Source organism: Telmatherina bonti (assembly GCF_933228915.1).
Source record: "Telmatherina bonti genome assembly, chromosome: 19".
Taxonomy (NCBI): domain Eukaryota; kingdom Metazoa; phylum Chordata; class Actinopteri; order Atheriniformes; family Telmatherinidae; genus Telmatherina; species Telmatherina bonti.
This window is the reverse complement of record NC_136617.1, coordinates 26004044-26021655: the sequence shown is the minus strand read 5'-3', so window position 1 is coordinate 26021655 and position 17612 is coordinate 26004044. Positions and strand designations below refer to the sequence as shown.

Here is a 17612-nt window from a genome sequence, read left to right as displayed (position 1 = left end):
TCCCTAAGCTTTAATACTTAGACATTTAGGTATATGCATGCACACTGGCAGTGTCTTCCATATGCTTCCATAAGTATCTTAGATGAGTTGCTTTCGACTCGACTGAAATTATGACACTGATGCAATACACATAATGAACTGAGAAACAACCTGGAAATATAAATGTAGATGGTGTTTGAATGCAATGCATCTATTTAAATAAATATGGTTATATGAAAAAATATTTCTTCTATGCCATGCAGGAGGCTTGCCACGCTGCTGTACTGCTTCACGTTGTAAGAAAAGAAAATCGATTACTTATGCGAGGTTTGCTGAGAGAGCTGACAAATTACATCCGTGACTGGTTGTTGCTACAAAAGGCAGGCTCAGGAGTTACTTTGCCCCATCTGACAAGGAAAGAACAGAGAGCAATATTTAATAGTCTAAAAGTAGTACAGAAGCCTCTATTTCCTTTATCTTCTTTTCTCTTTAGGAGTCTATACGCTCTTCTGCACAAGCGATGATGTCTGTAATTTACTGCAACTTTTGCCTGAAAAGTGATCAAATGAGTTAAAGTGGAAAAACTTTTTATGTGTCAAGGACTCGATGTTGAAATGTGTTTTTTTTTTTTTTTCTTTTTTCATAACCCCTGCCTAAAACCTAATCCTGATTCATATAACACAGCTTTGAGCTTAAAAAGGTTTACATTATAGATATTTTTATTGTGAATTCTTCTTTTTTCATGAGGTACTTTCGGTCTTTAGAAATTGTATAAAAAAAAGTCTAATCAAGTTTATTTGTATAGTACATTTAATGTACAAGCAATTCAGTCATAAATTAGTAAATTAGTCTTCAACATTTCTGTGTTTGACATTAAAACTATAAAGGGTTTCATACTAGGACTATAAGTTTATATTTTTTATGTTTAAATTAGGGGTGGGAATTTAATGCCTTAATTATGATTAATTAATTAGAAGAATCAGACTGAAGTTAATTAAGATTAATTTGTCCTGGTTTACTGTCAGATATTAATATCTGTTAATGAAGAGTGTGAACAAAAACATTAACAAAGTTAAAATGACTGGAACATGCTGTAGTTAAAGTATTTAAAATGACATCTCAACTTTGGGTCTGTTTTTTTTCCGGCCTTTTTTTTCCTATTTCTTTTTTACTGTTTCAAAGTTAAATCAATTTATCCAGACATGAATAAAGTTTGAGTTTATTGTATTAATCTCTTTTACAATTATTTGATTTAATAATTGCTAAATGATGCTTTTTGGAGCAATGTAATCAATTACAAAGCCTGCAATAAATTTGATTTTTTTTTTTTAACCGAGTCCCACACCTATGTAATTATAACAGGTACATTTATAAAAAGTATTTTTAAATCTATGATTTAATGCCAACAAATTTTAAAGTCATATGCATGGAATATGCCTTTAACTTCCATCAGTTTTCAGAGAATGAAAAACTGTTGTCACAAGGTCTGTCTATGTCATGGCAAAGATGCCAGGCAGCCTTTTTTGCTGTCTCACCTTTTGTTCAAAGTCATCTCAAAGTTTTCCTATGGACTCCTTGGCAAGAGAAAAGGGTAACTGCTGGGTGTCAAAAGAGTTACAGACACAAAGGACGTACAGTCTGTACTCGAGACACACTTCTAATAGAAAATGGACAGGAGTAATTGCATTGGTTGCTCTTTTCACAATGCCATCCTCGCCTCGTCCTCACATGTCCTCTGAGTTCACGGTTCTTCATCCTATTCAGCTTTATTTGAACATCTGTAACATTAACACCCTGACGGCTGAGTCACAGAAAGCAGGAAGAACTTGTGGAGCAGAAAGAACTTTCTTTAGGCAACTACTATACTACTACAATATTGTTTGAAGACCTTTACTACCACATTCATTTCAAGTCTTGTAGTAACTAGAAGCATCTGATTTTCTTTGCTTCAACAAAAAGGAAAAAAAGCACAAACTTTTTTTATTAGTAATTTTTTCTTAATTTTAATGAGGAAAAAACAACACAGTGCCCAAGAAGACAAGTAAAAAGATCAACTAAAACATAAAAGTGATAAAATTTCTCCACAGTTTGAACATATTTTTTTCTGTGAGCTGTGCTGATATTATTGAGCCCTGTTTTAAATTCTGTGCTGTCTGGTCATAAACTGGGACTCTGGCCAGTAAGCAGGTGTCCCATTGATCTGGCCTGGTAGATCTTTGACCCCTTAGTCACTCTGGGTTCCTCCAGTTGACCAAGTTTATTTGACCTCTTCTGACATTTCATCTCCCCCCAGTGACATGACTTAACTTATACCATCACTAATACCATCAGGACTGTGAACAAGGAAAATATTTACGTAAAATCTAAGTGTGTCACATTGATTAAATACGAGTGAATTTACACAGTGCTGCAGTACAAATGTCAAACTTCAGTGTGTAGCACATGTTCAGGCACATTTCATGATTCATTAAATTGTAAGAATCAGGCTTTCAGTTTTTAAATGATCATGATAAAGATGCTGTGTACCATAGAGCCAAACTGAGCCCCAGCTCAAAAGAAGGTATATTTCCATTGACAATGCATTTTCTTTTTATTTTTTTTTTATTTGGAACATTAAAGAGTAACAATACTGACTACATTTTGCTTTTTTATTTTGATCAAGCATATTATTTATTTCCAGTAAAAATCTAAAACTATTGAACTTTAGGTTTGAAAAAAAAAACTTTCAGTTGTTTAATCATCTGTGTTTAAAAAAGGTTTTCTCTGTCTGTACCCATCAGTGTCTCAGATGGGTGTAGCGCAGGGACACAACATGTGTCCAGATCCGGGGATACCAGACCGGGGAAAAAGAAAAGGGTCTGACTTCAGGTAAAAACAAATCAAAGCTTTTAACCACATTGACAGACAGTATCTGGAAGACTTTAGGAGTTCATATCAAAACTGCTCATTTGGCTTACCAACTGGTGCCCGTTTCTTATTACACATTTCTATTTAGTTTATATTCAGTTACACAAAAAAGTAAAAATAGAAATGCATTTCTGACAGATAAGATTGATGACATTGATTAACTTGCTACTAACACTAACTCTAGCTAAAAAGACATGCAATGTATCAATTAGCAAGTTAGCAGTGAGTTTTTGGGTATTTGAGCCTGAAAAAAAAATGTGATTGAAAATGATCTGAGTGACTTGGAGTTAAGCAGAAGTTGTTAATGAAAGACTTGTTCAGATCATCTAAAAAAAACACTTGATTTCGTGATTAAATAAAATTAACAATTTCTTTCACTTATTATAAAATAACTGCATTTTGATATGTGCTCCAGGATATTTTACCTACTTTCCTGTTCCAAACTCCTGCTACCAGACCAAACAGAGACATAGGTATACTTAAACAAATGTATATGAGCCACTGCACACGAATATGTTCACTCTGTGAGATGGTGATATTACTGTGGGGATTTTACATTGCTGTTCCACTCAAAGCCACTGGCTGTGTCAGTAGTCACCTGTAACACAGACAAATAGGTGTCATCCATCTTCTTCCTGTGTAGTACTTTTAATAATTGCAGCCAGGGTGGCAAAGAAAATGAAGGGTTTTATTTATTTAGTTTTTTTTTAACTTGTCTTATCACTTATACTGTTTATGTATGTTTTTGTTTGTTTGTTTTGTCTATTGTTGTTATTTTCTTTCTCTTGTGTTTTCCTCGCTTGGTGCAACCAAACTGCAGGCGAGGAGCTACAGTACATTTCTCCTGTGACGAGGGATATGAACTGCAGGGTTCAAAGAGCATCACTTGCCTCAGAGTGACAGACAGCTATGTAGGCTGGAGTGATGACCGTCCTATCTGCAGGGGTAAGTTGTCGTGTGTTGTCCATCTGTGCTCAAGTGCAACGGAGGTAGACTCAATATGACCTCTATTTATTATTTCCGCTCTGAGATGCGCACTGCATGTTTACCTGTGAAACTGCAGTCATTTTGTGCTGCTCTGAAGCCCATTTCCTTCTTTTCTTAAAATATGGTACTCCCAATTTTGCTGTAACTGGCCTCACTTTGACCTTTGGACATGATTATTTTTCTTCTGTCATTCAGCCATGCTGTTCAATTCTTTATTCACAGGTAAAAATAAAAGGAAAAACAAAAAAAAAACAAAAAACTTTTTTTCTTCAATCTTTACTAAAACAATTATTCAGACACGAAACAGCAAGGCCTGCCTCGGTATTTTGCTATCCTAATTTGGATTCAAGTAATAAAGAAAAGCCTCAAAGGATCGCCAATTTTAGTTTGATGTGTTGGGCTTCAATTTAAAAAACAAACTGAAATTGGTGAAAACTGAAAACACATGCTTTTAGGAAATTCAGCAGCAAATCCATTCCCTTAACATGAAATATATGGTTCCATTTTCATTTGTGCTTTCCATCTGTTTATATCAAGCTGTTGTGATTTTTCTTTCAAAGCCTTGATTGCTGGTTAGTCTCTTCCACTTCCATGTGAAAAGGTCAGACATAAATTGTAAAAAAAAAAAAAAAAATGAAAATGGTACTTTGAGCACCCTTCCTTTCTGCTGTATTTAGTGAGTTAAGGTCACCCTAACTGTCAGCACAACATGCATTTATACTTCCATTCTGAAGCTCAGTTTTTTTCTTTTTTTTTAATGAGGTTACTTGGTGGGAGAGGGGTGGAGCAGGGAGCCCCTGAGTGGGGGGCTTGAACACCCAAAGGAACTTTCCTGGACATAATTCATTAAATCTGGTTGGTTTTCAGGTCTTGCAGTGCTTTGTGGTTCCTGTTCTCTTATGTGCATGTACACACACTCCTTGAGTTCTCTGCTTTAATTTAGAGGAGTGTTTAACAACAGCTCTATTGTGCAGGCATCCTTGGACCCTGAAAACAAAAGTCACCTTGTCCTTTCAAGCTCGGTTTGCTAACTGAGGATATTTGATTGGATATGCTGTGGATTAATTTCCCTTTTTTATTAAATTGAACTGGACTTAAAATCCAGACAAGTGGACTGGTTAATAATTGTAAAAATGAATTAATAATTAATAATTCAAACTGGGTGGCGGAATAGGGTTAAATGTAGCAACACCTGCTGTTTTTTTTTTTTTTTTTTTCTTTCACTAGGTTTATATATGCATACTGCCTGTAATTTTAATAGCAATTAGATATGTAACTTACCAAAAGCTATTAGTTTACCCAGATAATCTGATCACAGGTGGGCTGTACCAGGCTGGAGCTGGGGCACCAAATTGCAGTCTTAGATCCAACACTTAACTGACATGGTGCATTAATGATTAGTTAACTGAGAGTCGATACCAGAAGAGATGCAAGGGAGACATACTAGCATAAAGAGCAGTGTTTTAACAGAGTAGCAGGTACTTCAAGAGTTTGTGTCTTAGTTCTATGCATTGCAGGCATGGTTTCGAAAGTCGTTGAAGTTCACTTTGAGGACTTTCAGAGCCCAACATCCAGTTTATATAATTTTATGTAAAGTGAGGGGAAATTTAGTTATATAGTTTTATAAAGTGGTAGGTGCAGTTCACATGATACAAAAGCAGTTGCATGGGTTGTGTAAATGTCTATTTTTTAAACTTGGGGTCTCCACGTGAGATGGAGAACTGCGAATTATAGCTGGAACACCTCCAGTGCAGACATGCCTCTGCAGCTTAGTTGAAAATACTGAAGGATCTTTGGAATGCAGTCCATGTGGTGAGGATTGCATTTTGGGTCCCCCACAGAGCTTTTTAAAGGAAACATGACAAATATAAAATATCAGCTATACTCAACTCAGGAAACTTTAGGATTAATAAGAATTCTTTGGATTTGGAAGATGGTTTATAGATAGAGCAGGTATCCAAACCTGCTCTAGCATGAGTGGTATGACTCATGCTACTGAATGTAAGATCTGATCCAGGAGGAACTTTGACTTAGTTTAAATGCACAACTCCACAAAAAAATACAAATCATTGACCAAACGTTTGCCTTTTTCTGTCTTATTTTATAGCCCCTATGTGTGGAGGTCAGTTAAAAGGTCCCAGTGGCATCATCACTTCTCCGAACTACCCTGTCCAGTACGACAACAACGCTAACTGCACTTGGGTCATCACAGCGACGGACACTTCTAAGGTAAAAGTTCTCAAACATGGAATAACATTTACAGCACAGAGTATTCATTTAGCTTTGACTTGGTGGCCACTGCTTTCCAGCAGAGTATTATGTAGTGTTTTCACCAGTCAGCAACAAAAGAAACTGAACAATCTGTCTTTACCTGCTGAGAAGAAATGTTGTTGAACACATGATTCCTTTTACGCTTTTGATCATTTTTACACTTTGGGAGCTGTTCAGTACACTGTACTACACTATAAAACATGAGACACAAAAGAAATAAGGGGATTGATACTGGATCAGAGCCAACAACAGACAGAGCAGGCTGTTAGAAAATACCTCTGGTGACATAGAGAAGAGGAAAGTAAGATGGACGAGAGAAAAATGAAAAGGTTTTGAAAGCATACTTATGGAATATCATAGAAGTGTCACAGCCATTTTGTTTAGATCATTGACACTGGAGGCGTGTTCAAGGCCAACCATCCCTCTGAACTCAAATGAGTTTTACAAATATGCTCTCTCATTGCACTTTGCAGGGAGAATGAGAGGTTGTGTAAGGTGAGAGCTAGGGCAGGCAGGTTAGTCAGAGACAATACACACCCACCAAAATCTGCCCTTTTTTGCAAGTATACAAACACAAACTCCCCCGGGTATACCCAGCAGACAGCCTACAAAAATAGACACTGGTGTTTTAGGCTGAGTCTGGTTTAGATGAAGATGAAGTGATGCTGTTCTTTCTGTTTAGAGATTAAATAGGCTTCAATTCCTGCCCTGTCTGCTTAGGCAGGGGTGGCACTGCAGAGCGAGCTGGATGGGACACAACTATGCTCCTCTGAGTCTGAACTCAACATCAAAGCATCTTGACTAGTTTATGTTTTATGTGGTTGCTGCTGATTTTTAAGGATGGGAAGATAGTGAAAGTGGCTGCTTTTATCAAAAAGTTTAATGTTTCTAAATCTCATCTAATATGCTGCAGTCTCATTTTGGGGAAAAAAAAAAGAAAAATGGTCCAATATGTCATCTGAGATGTTGATTACAGGTATATGAAGCTGGGGAGTGTAAAAAAAAAAAAAAAAAAAAAAAAAGTCTCTTTCATAGCATTCATGTCTGACTGTGGGAATGTTCTAAGCATGACCTCATCAGAGTCACGTATTACACTCTGGGGCAGGATTGGCTGAAGCATGTCCGTCAGTGACAGTCGGGGCAGAGACCCTTCCCCCATAAAAGGGGCTGGCACAATGCAGGCAGGTCATTTGAAAACTCTCACCTCTCCCTTGCTACAAATAAGCAAGGAGGGTGGCCTGGAGAGGTAGGAACCTGCCTGTATGGGGAAAAAGTGAATTCAAGCTGGGACACTTACCCATTGTGTGATGTATCTTCATCTGAAACAGGCCCAAGCAGCTCTTGAATCTTAGGAGGAGTGCTCTCACCAGGGCTGTAGCAAAAACTCATTGTTATAATTGAGTAGTCACTAATTATTTTGATAAGTAGACTTATCAGATCTTATGTAAATTTTAGTGTGATGTGCTATCTAAAAATGCTTTCTAAGACGATTGCCTTATATTCAGCAACTTTTAATGAACTTTACAGCTTGTAGTAAAATAAGGAAAATAAGGCACTTAGTGTAACAAAACAAAATAAATACCTGTATAGGTTTCTCTTCACCTTGTCTGGGACATCAAATACAGCTACATTTTGAATCCTTCTACATATGGAAATGAGATGGACATCTGAAACAAAGAGTAAATTACCCAGGAAAAATAAGTTTTAGCTGTCTAAGTTAATTATAGCAGCTAACTAGGTAATTAACTTACCAAGACAACTAGTGTCCCTGTGCATCAGACATTGATTGACCCATCATGCTACCTTTTAAGATGCCGTCATACTGCCATGGAAGGCAAGTTCTACTTTGCCAATTTTGCATTGCACATACTTCTCTTGAATTTTTACAAAATAGTCAGGAACTTACTCACTCACTACTGTCTCACTACCTCTTAGGCACTACTTCAGGAAGTATCCATTCAGGATATCTAGCAAGTTGGGCATAACCTTACACTTTATCTTGGCTTTACAAGCTTGACGTCACCGGCCACATGAGTAGGATGTGAGTGATGGATTCTGCATGACTGTGGTTTACCTATGACCTCCTGCCTAGGCAATGCAGAAGTATTTTTCCCAATGTGAGACACGAAACAAATAATATGAAAAACTCTAGGTTACTTGGAATAACTGAGTGCTTTACCGGTCCACTCTCTTTGTGCATTCATCGCAAGGGAGAGGTGAGTGTTTTCAAATGAGCTGCCTGATCACCAACCCCTTTCATAGAGAAATGGTCTGTGCCTTCCCTGGCACTGACAGACATGCTCCAGCCAATCCTGGCTGGAAAAGTATAATGGATGCTTCTGGTGAGGTCACACTCAGAGCATTCCCATAGTGAGAAGCTCAATCATGCTACTAAGAGAACTGGGGTTATGTAAGTAACATAAAGTTTTAGGCACCTTGGTAGAGTGTCTGCAGGAAATTATGTGATTAGCCTCAGATTTAAAAAAAAAAAAAAAAAAAAAAAAAAAAAAGTATTCGTAGACTAAACAAATGAGCTAAGTCATCCAAAATACATTACTACCGATTTTTTTATAAGTCAATTCCCATCCCTTCCTCCCTCAGTGTGCTCACAACCTGTATATTAATTAATGTGTGTATATTAGGTGTTTCTGGTGGAAAGAACACCAACAAGCGTTCTAACTGGCATTGCAGGGGTGATGAGAATAATAAAACAATAATCTGCATTCTCACACTAAAGCTTATTTATTTGCGTTACCCATTAAGTGAGAGGGATTTCTAACAAATGCTTCCAATATGGTTGCTTTGCATTCTTTTTTTGTTCCCTGCCCTTTCTGTAGTTCACCTGCTAGCTGGTAGAAAGGAGATGAGCTTGTGGTATGAAACTCTATATATCGAGCGATCTGACCTATTTTGGCTAAACATCATCAATCTTTTCTCTCCACGTTGGCAATTTTCATTAGGCACGAGGTTTAACATAGGACATAATGCAATTTGCATTTATATAAGCTTTTTCATTAGACCTTGCTCTCTCAGCCCTCTGAAAACATTAAGAATTTTGCTGAAAACATTGACGACCAATTTAAAGTAGGACACAAAGACAGCCAATGTTTAGTTTTTGTTTGTCTTGTGATCATAGTCTTCAGCCTGATTCACATTTTGTATAAACATACCTAATTCTTTTAAATTTGTCTGTGTCTTTAAAATGTAACCTAAAGATGCCATTTTATTTTCCTAAACTTTGTATTTCTTCCACCTGCAGCTTTATAATAAGATAAGCAGATCTGTTGTAATTTTGTAATATATAATGGTGCAGATATTCACCTTGATGAAGGCCTAAAATCCTCTGCCTCATCTCCCGATGTGTCCTAAGTCATTTTTAGTCAAGCAAATGGGCCCCAATGGTGTATGACTCTGCTGTTTTGATGGGCAAAGAGTAAAGGGTCATGCAGACCGTTTGGCCGGCAATCAGAAATTTGATTAGTGGGAATGAATTCATTTTCACCAAGCTAAAAGTCAGCTGTAGTAAAACATTTCCATGTGGTCATGTGCAGGTTTTATAATCCAAGCTGTTTGTCTACACATAATGTGAGCGATGTGATTGAAATGAAACCTACCAAAAGATTGTGAAGAGATGAAACTGTAAAGGACAGAAATCAACAAAAACAATATTTTACAAATAATTGGGACAGCTGATACATGGGAGTGAGTTTAAAAGTGTCTTGCAGAAATCCGAATGAGACAAATGATTGATGGACAGATGGATGGGGGGACAGATGGATTGAGGTCCCCTCTCTGCACCTTGATTCAGGATCATTCAAGCAGCTGTCATTTGGTTTACTGTTACCTTGGTGATGTCCTTGTTCTTATCTAGGTGATCAAGCTGACATTTGAGGATTTTGACCTGGAAAGAGGCTACGACACTCTAACTGTGGGAGACGGGGAGCTGGTGGGAGACCAGAAGACGATCTTTCACGTGTGAGTAGCTCCTCTATGACCTTTGAGCTGTTCTTTGTTCTGCAGCCTCTTTGAGGTTTGTCATTTTCATTTTTGCCAATCATGTTCCAGTAAATTATATTTTTTTCTTTTTGCTTCATATTTCTTCTGAGTTGGATTATTTACCTCTACTCCATTCACCCCCCCACACCCTTTTTCATTGGTACAGCTTCTCTTTCATTTCATCACCATCTGATGCAGTAGTGCATGAAAACACATGTCGTTTCACATTGTCCATCATGCCTCTCTTCAGTATTAAAAACAATATCACAGCCATGTGGCAAAGCATTGCAAACTGCATATTGATGCTCCCTAATGGAGTTTGCTCCAGCAGAAGCTCCATAACAATTCACAGGATGTTGTTATTAATTGTGCTGGAATTTACCACCTTAATAAAGTTTTTATAGATCAGTTTTCATGCGAGGCTGCTCTGCTGAGATGGGAGTGGTGACGAGTTTAGGGATAAACGCAGCTAAATTTCTAGAGGAAAGTAAGCTCATTTTATTGTTTTATTTATTTATTTTTCCAAGACTTTGATGAAACAAAAACTATATGCAGACAAGGACTTGGAGCAGCAAATGTACTGCAGCCATTATCAGTTTTAAACTCAGAACTATATTTTTTGTGAATTGGTGGCGCAGGCAAGTGCGTGCAGAGTGCAGGGAATTATCCTCTGTAACTTAAGGTCAGAGGCATGTAACTACCGCACAATCATAAAATGTGCTGCCTAATAATAAGGCACAATCAAAGAAAACTCTTTAGTGTTAATCTCCCAACACTGCTTTTACCTACAGGGGGAACGACTTGGTATGTGAACATTATGTAGTTGTTTTATTCATTTTGATGTTAAAACAGAAATTTGGTTGTTGAAGGTTACAAGTGAACTCCTTTACTGTGCTTCCCAAACTTGACAAACAGAAAACAATTGCAAAAGAAGGGAAAAAATTAGCCTGAGCTATCCAAGACAGCTGCTTCCACTATTCTCCATGTTCCATCACTAAAATTAGAGCCCTAATCACTTACTCTGCAGATATACGCTTCCTAATTAGAGCTGGGTGGAATTTCTATTCAAATAGGATTAAATTACTTCTTTGGCATTGACTGATCTTGCCTTCATTTTCAACTTTCTTGTCCTCAGCTGTTTGTATTGAAGACTTTAAATTAAAAAAGAATTGACAGTAGAATTGAGTTGCTAATAACTGCTTTAAACCATTTGTCTTTGATCAGGCATTCAGTGTTTGCATATATAGCCTTCCTCCAGGTAACATTTTGCCGCTTGCAGTTGTATTTGATGTCTTTTTTGTATTGAAGTAGAAAGGGAGCTTTTGGCTGCTAAAGTCAGAAGTTATTCACTTTGTAATAACTGTATAAATTAGAACGTAAAGGAATTTGTTTTTTCATAAGAAATGTTTCTTTTTAGCCTGTCTGGTACCACCACACCAGACCTGGTGGTGAGTACCAGTCACCAGATGTGGCTCAACTTCAAAACTGATGACACTAGCGGTTCACTCGGCTTCAAGGTGTCCTATGAAGGTAAGGATGCTTACGAGGTGTTTATGAGATAGCGGGATGTCTATACTTAAATGATTCTTTCACTTGCTTCCATCAGCAGATGTAACTCACTGTGAAAGAGTCAGTTATTTAATGACATGATCAAGTTTTCTTATTTATTTATTTTGTGATTATTTATTATTAAAGTCAGCTAGAATTGTATTTTTTGGTTTGTTTTTTTTGGAGAGGTATTTTTTATTGCACAAAGACAAACTATTTACATTGCTGTGTGAAAAACCTGTCGGTTTCCTTTTAGAGTGAGTATGGGAAAGTTTTCCTCATTTCAACAGTTATGAGACATTTATGTCACAACTTAGTCTATTAATTGTTTTTGTTGAGGTTATTTATCAAGTTTAAGAATTCCTTAAAATGCTTATCCATACAAAACAGGTTTTGAACATTATTTGTTACTCTTTAACAAATAAACCAACTCGAAGTACCTGAAAGTCTACTCTGTTTCCTAAAATACACTGCTCAAAAAATAACACTTAAACAACACAATGTAATTTCAAGTCAACCACACTTCTGTGAAATCAAACTGTCCACTTAGGAAGCAACACTGATTGACAATCAATTCCATATGCTGTTGTGCAAATGGATTAGACCACAGGTGGAAATTATAGGCAATTGTCAAGACACACCCAATAAAGGAGTGGTTCTGCAGGTGGTGAGCACGGACCACTTCTCAGTTTCGATGCTTTCTGGCTGATGTTTTGGTCACTTTTGAATGCTGTTGGTGCTTTCACTCTAGTGGTAGCATGAGACGGAGTCTACAACCCACACAAGAGGCTCAGGTAGTGCAGCTCATCCAGGATGGCACATCAATGCAAGCTGTGGTAAGAAGGTTTGCTGTGTCTGTTAGCGTAGTGTCCAGAGCATGGTGGCGCTACCAGGAGACAGGCCAGTACATCAGGAGACGTGGAGGGGGCCGTGGGAGGGCAACAGCCCAGAAGCAGGACCGCTACCTCCTTCTTTGTGCAAGGAGGAACAGGAGGAGCACTGCCAGAGCCCTGCAAAATGAGCTCCAGCAGGCCACAAATGTGCATGTGTCTGCTCAAACAGTCAGAAACAGACTCCATGAGGGTGGTATGAGGGCCCGATGTCCACAGGTGGGGGTTGTGCTCACAGCCCAACACCGTGCAGGACATTTGGCATTTGCCAGAGAACACCAAGATTGGCAAATTCACCATTGGTGCCCCCGTGCTCTTCACAGATGAAAGCAGGTTCACACTGAGCACATGTGACAGACGTGACAGAATCTGGAGATGCCGTGGAGAATGTTCTGCTGCCTGCAACATCCTCCAGCATGACCAGTCTGGTAGTGGGTCAGTAATGGTGTTGTGTGGCATTTCTTTGGAGGGCCGCACAGCCTTCCATGTGCTCGCCAGAGGTAGCCTGACTGCCATTAGGTACCGAGATGAGATCCTCAGACCCCTTGTGGGACCATATGCTGGTGCGGTTGGCCCTGGGTTCATCCTAATGCAAGACGATGCTAGACCTCATGTGGCTGGAGTGTGTCAGCAGTTCCTGCAACACGAAGGCATTGATGTTATGGACTGGCCCGCCCGTTTCCCAGACCTGAATCCAACTGAGCACATCTGGGACATCATGTCTCACTCCATCCACCAATGCCAAGTTGCACCACAGACTGTCCAGGAGTTGGTAGATGCTTTTGTCCAACTCTGGGAGGGGATCCCTCAGGAGAACATTTGCCGCCTCATCAGGAGCATGCCTGGCGTTGTAGGGAGGTCATACAGGCATGCGGAGGCCACACACACTACTGAGCCTCATTTTGACTTGTTTAAACGACATTACATCAAAGTTGGATCAACCTGTAGTGTGGTTTTCCACTTTCATTTTCAGTATAACTCCAAATCCAGACCTCCATGGGTTGATACATTTGATCTTCATTGATCATTTTTGTGTGATTTTTTTGTCAGCACATTTAACTTTGGAAAGAAATATATATATATATATATATATATATATATATATATATATATATATATATATATATATATATATATATATGTATGTATATACATACACACTACTCACAAAAAGTTAGGGATATTTGGCTTTCAGGTGAAATTTATGGAAAATGCAATATGTTCATGCTACAGTGATATAATATCATAAAAGTAAGACATTTAAGTAGAAGGATGCACTACTGATTTCCTCATCTCAAAATATTCATTCAACACAAAAGGTAACAACAATGGTAGTTACACCACAACAAAAAAATTGAACGTCTCAATATCTCGTCATGTGCCCTTGAGCATCAATTACAGCTTGACAACGACGTCTCATGCTGTTCACAAGGCAACTTATTGCCTGCTGAGGCATGGCATCCCACTCTTCTTGAAGGGGAGCCCTCAGGTCATTGAGGTTCTGGGGTGCAGGGTCTCGAGCCTCTACACGACGGCTCAGCTGATCCCACAGGTTTTCAATGGGATTCAGGTCTGGAGAGAGTGCAGGCCATTCCATTTGAGGTACACCAGTCTCCAACAGCCGTTCCCTGATGATGCGGCCTCGATGAGCAGGAGCATTGTCGTCCATGAAGATGAAATTAGGCCTATGCTGTTCATGTAGGGGCACAATCACTGGATTAATGATGTTATTCAGGTAGTATGGGCTTGTCACTGTACCATTCACAAAGTGTAGGTCAGTTCTGTACCAAGTAGACACCCCTGCCCACACTGTAACACCGCCACCACCAAAAGCTCGCCTGGTGACAACAGTGGCTGATGCATAGTGCTCTCCCTGACGTCTCCAACATCGTTGCCGGCCATCATTTCTGCTCAGTGTGAATCGACTTTCATCAGAGAACAGCACTGAGGCCCACTGGTTCCTCGTCCAGCGTAAATGCTCCCTGGCCCATGCAAGATGATGATGCCTGTGCCTGGTGGTGTGGTCAGGTACCCGTGCAGGTCGTCTAGCACGCAGACCACGCTGATGGAAACGGTTTCGAATGGTCTGACGTGACACTTGGGTGCCTCTCACCTCTCTTAAACGTGCCTGGAGTTTAGTGGCATTCATCATCCGGTTTCTCAGGGCAGTGTTCACAATGTAGCGGTCATCAGCACGGGATGTGGCCAAAGGACGTCCACTTCTAGGCCTTTCTGTGACTCTTCCAGTCTCTCCATATCTCTGTTGCAACCTGCTGATGACACTCTGTGACACTTCAAGCTCAGTGGCCACTTCTGTCTGAGAACGTCCTGTTTGAAGCATCGCAATGGCAAGGGACTGTTGTTCCATTGTTAGGTGTCGTCTTGGTCTCATGATGTCAAAATGTGAACAGCATGATGAGGACAACTGTTTAAACACCAGCTCTAATTGAACCAGGACATTTATTGGTCAATTCAACCTGCCGTGATTTTTGCCGTTAAGCTCCTTGTTAGAGAACAGCAACTTGTGCAAAATTTATTGAAACATTTAACCGTTGGACATGTGCATTTAAAAGCTTAGAGAAGATCACATTAAGTTCACCTGTACAGGTTTGAATGCATTTTAGGCTTGTTGTGAAATTTCACCCAAAAGCTGAATATCCATAACTTTTTGTGAATAGTGTATATATATGACACACATATTTGTCCCAGCAAACAAGCTGGGATGACATTGTATCCAATCATCATTAATGAATTGTTTTACATGTGTCTGACCAGGATTAATTTTCATTAAAGTTAAGTTCAGCTTGATAGGATGAGCCCTCAGCAAGAAGAGAGAGCTTCAGTGTGCTCTTAGCTGGAGGAGAGCTCGTCTGGGCTGCCCCCTTAACTTTTGTCATTTTGTCAGGAAAAAAAAGCAGTTCTGTTGTGGCTAATTATTTTGTGTTGTAGCTTATTGTGTTGTGGTGTGTCTTATGTTGTGTTGTGGCTAATTTTGTTTTGTTGCATTTCTTTTTCTTTTTATTTATTTATTTATTTATTTATTTATTATTTGCTGTGACTTTTCTGGGCCATCTTAATGTTCTTACAGGGAAACACTAAATCTGCTGGATTGTAGTTCATAAGGACTGGTGTTGGAGACACCAGATTCAAAACTAGAAAAGCACTCAGAGTCTTTCTTTTAACATTTCCAATAACTCCTGGAAATTTCATAAAAATCGATCCATGAATTTTTGAGTTACCTTGAACACAAACAGACAAACAAATAAATGCCAGTTAGAACATAACCTCCTTGGTGAATGTAATAACCCATTAACCTGATATGTATTTCTTTGGATAGTGGTAGGAAGCTGCAGTAGAGAGAGGAGAACCCACACATAGGTCACTTGAACCAGCAACCTTCTTTCTGTGAGGCCACAGTGGTAACCACTATGCCACTATTAGGCCAAATGTTACATTTAATTTATAGAATGAATCTACTGCACGTGGTGTACAAACTGTCACGGCCGTGTGTAGTCGTCTACGTTTGATTTCCGTCGCATTATAGCTTCTCTTGCTCAAAACAGACAGACCTACCCACTTCTCCTCCTCTGGGGGTGTTTCGTCCCCAGGAGAGTTTAAATAAGCCACTGTCTGTTTTTTAGATGGTTGATGCAACATAATTTATCACGGCCCATTTCCACGGGTCTGTGTGTGCTGCGATCCAGCTGTGCTGTGGCTTCATTCCAACCTCCAAGCCGCTTGAACTCACACCAGGAGCGAGTTAGAGAGACTGCAAGTGCAGCCTGCTTAACTGGATCCTTGAGATAATTAAATCCCAATATGTTTTAATAGTTATATCATTTAATGGCTCTTTATAGACAGCTTACCTGGCTGAATGTGTAGCATGGAATGAAAGAACGTATGTCAGTGTTTTAATTTCACTATCCACTCCAAAAACTGCTGATATCTCTTCTCATTTCTGCTGTTATCTTTAACAAAAGGACCCATGACGTCTTATAAAATCTTGTGGTTCCCCAATTCCAGGATTCATACCTCATAGTCCATGTTAGAAGACATAAAAAGGGGTAATAAGGAAAACCTCACCGACCAATTGACTTCCAGCCAGGTGTCACCAGGGACTCAACTGATCAAAAATCTGCAGAGAAGCTAAAATAAATACTTTTATTTTTAAATCTAATGGATGCTTTACACTGCTCCCAGGTCTGATTTCCTGTCTGGCCCTATCTGAGTTGCTGAACTTGACATGTTTTGGAAGCGTGGTCTGTTAAAAATAGACATGGCACATATGTTTAGTGGAGAACTGTGAAAAGGCATTTCTGGAAAGTATCTAACAAGTGCTGCGGTCGTTGTGGCCAGAAAGCAGCACACTGGCAGCTGGTAGAAATTGGCCTCTATATGCCCTCCATCCGCTGGTGGGTGTATAACTCACCAGTGTTTACATGACATCGCTTCGGCGTGACCAGATGTAATCAAATGCCTTGTAAATAAGACACATAAGATCAGCCTGTTTTTCCTATAAAATAAGAAAATAGAAAAGCTATTCTGAAGGACGGCTAACTTTAAATAAAACATAACAATAATTTGAATATAGAGTAATTTAATAAAGATGAAAAAAAGAAATGTTCAGTAATGAAAGAATATTAAATCAACTTGTCAGAATGCCCTCAAATATAAACTGTTCAAAACAAAAGAAAATTTTACTCACGTTAACTTCATTGTGATTTACCTTTTTTTTCAGCAGGGTTTACTTTAATTCATAATAGTGTTGAAACATTTAACCAGTTTTAGAAGAGATTTTAAAACATTAAAATTAATCTCATGCATGAAATATAGCATAAACTCATATTTTGAAATCAGTTGTAGGAGATGAAGCCCATGTAGTTTAAAGTAGAGTTTTGAATTTAATTAAAAAAAAAAGAGACAGGTCTAATTGAAAGCATTCTGACTCCAACCCAGCTTTATTCTAGCCATTCTTCTGCTGTGCCCAGTGGTAAAGACGCCTTACACACCTGGCTTCCATTGTCAGCAACACTG

General features: G+C 38.8%; 1 protein-coding gene across 1 annotated transcript in view; it reads left to right on the top strand.

Annotated features, from left to right (window-relative positions):
- csmd2 (CUB and Sushi multiple domains 2) overlaps positions 1–17612 on the top strand; it is a gene marked incomplete at both ends in the record, with an annotated part of 242218 nt that overhangs the window by 120318 nt on the left and 104288 nt on the right. Inside the window, 5 exons of the mRNA XM_079259047.1 lie at positions 2760–2847; positions 3707–3831; positions 5981–6102; positions 10016–10119; positions 11558–11670. Of these exons, the coding sequence (XP_079115173.1) occupies positions 2760–2847; positions 3707–3831; positions 5981–6102; positions 10016–10119; positions 11558–11670 (552 nt within the window). The remainder of the gene's footprint in view (positions 1–2759; positions 2848–3706; positions 3832–5980; positions 6103–10015; positions 10120–11557; positions 11671–17612) is intronic.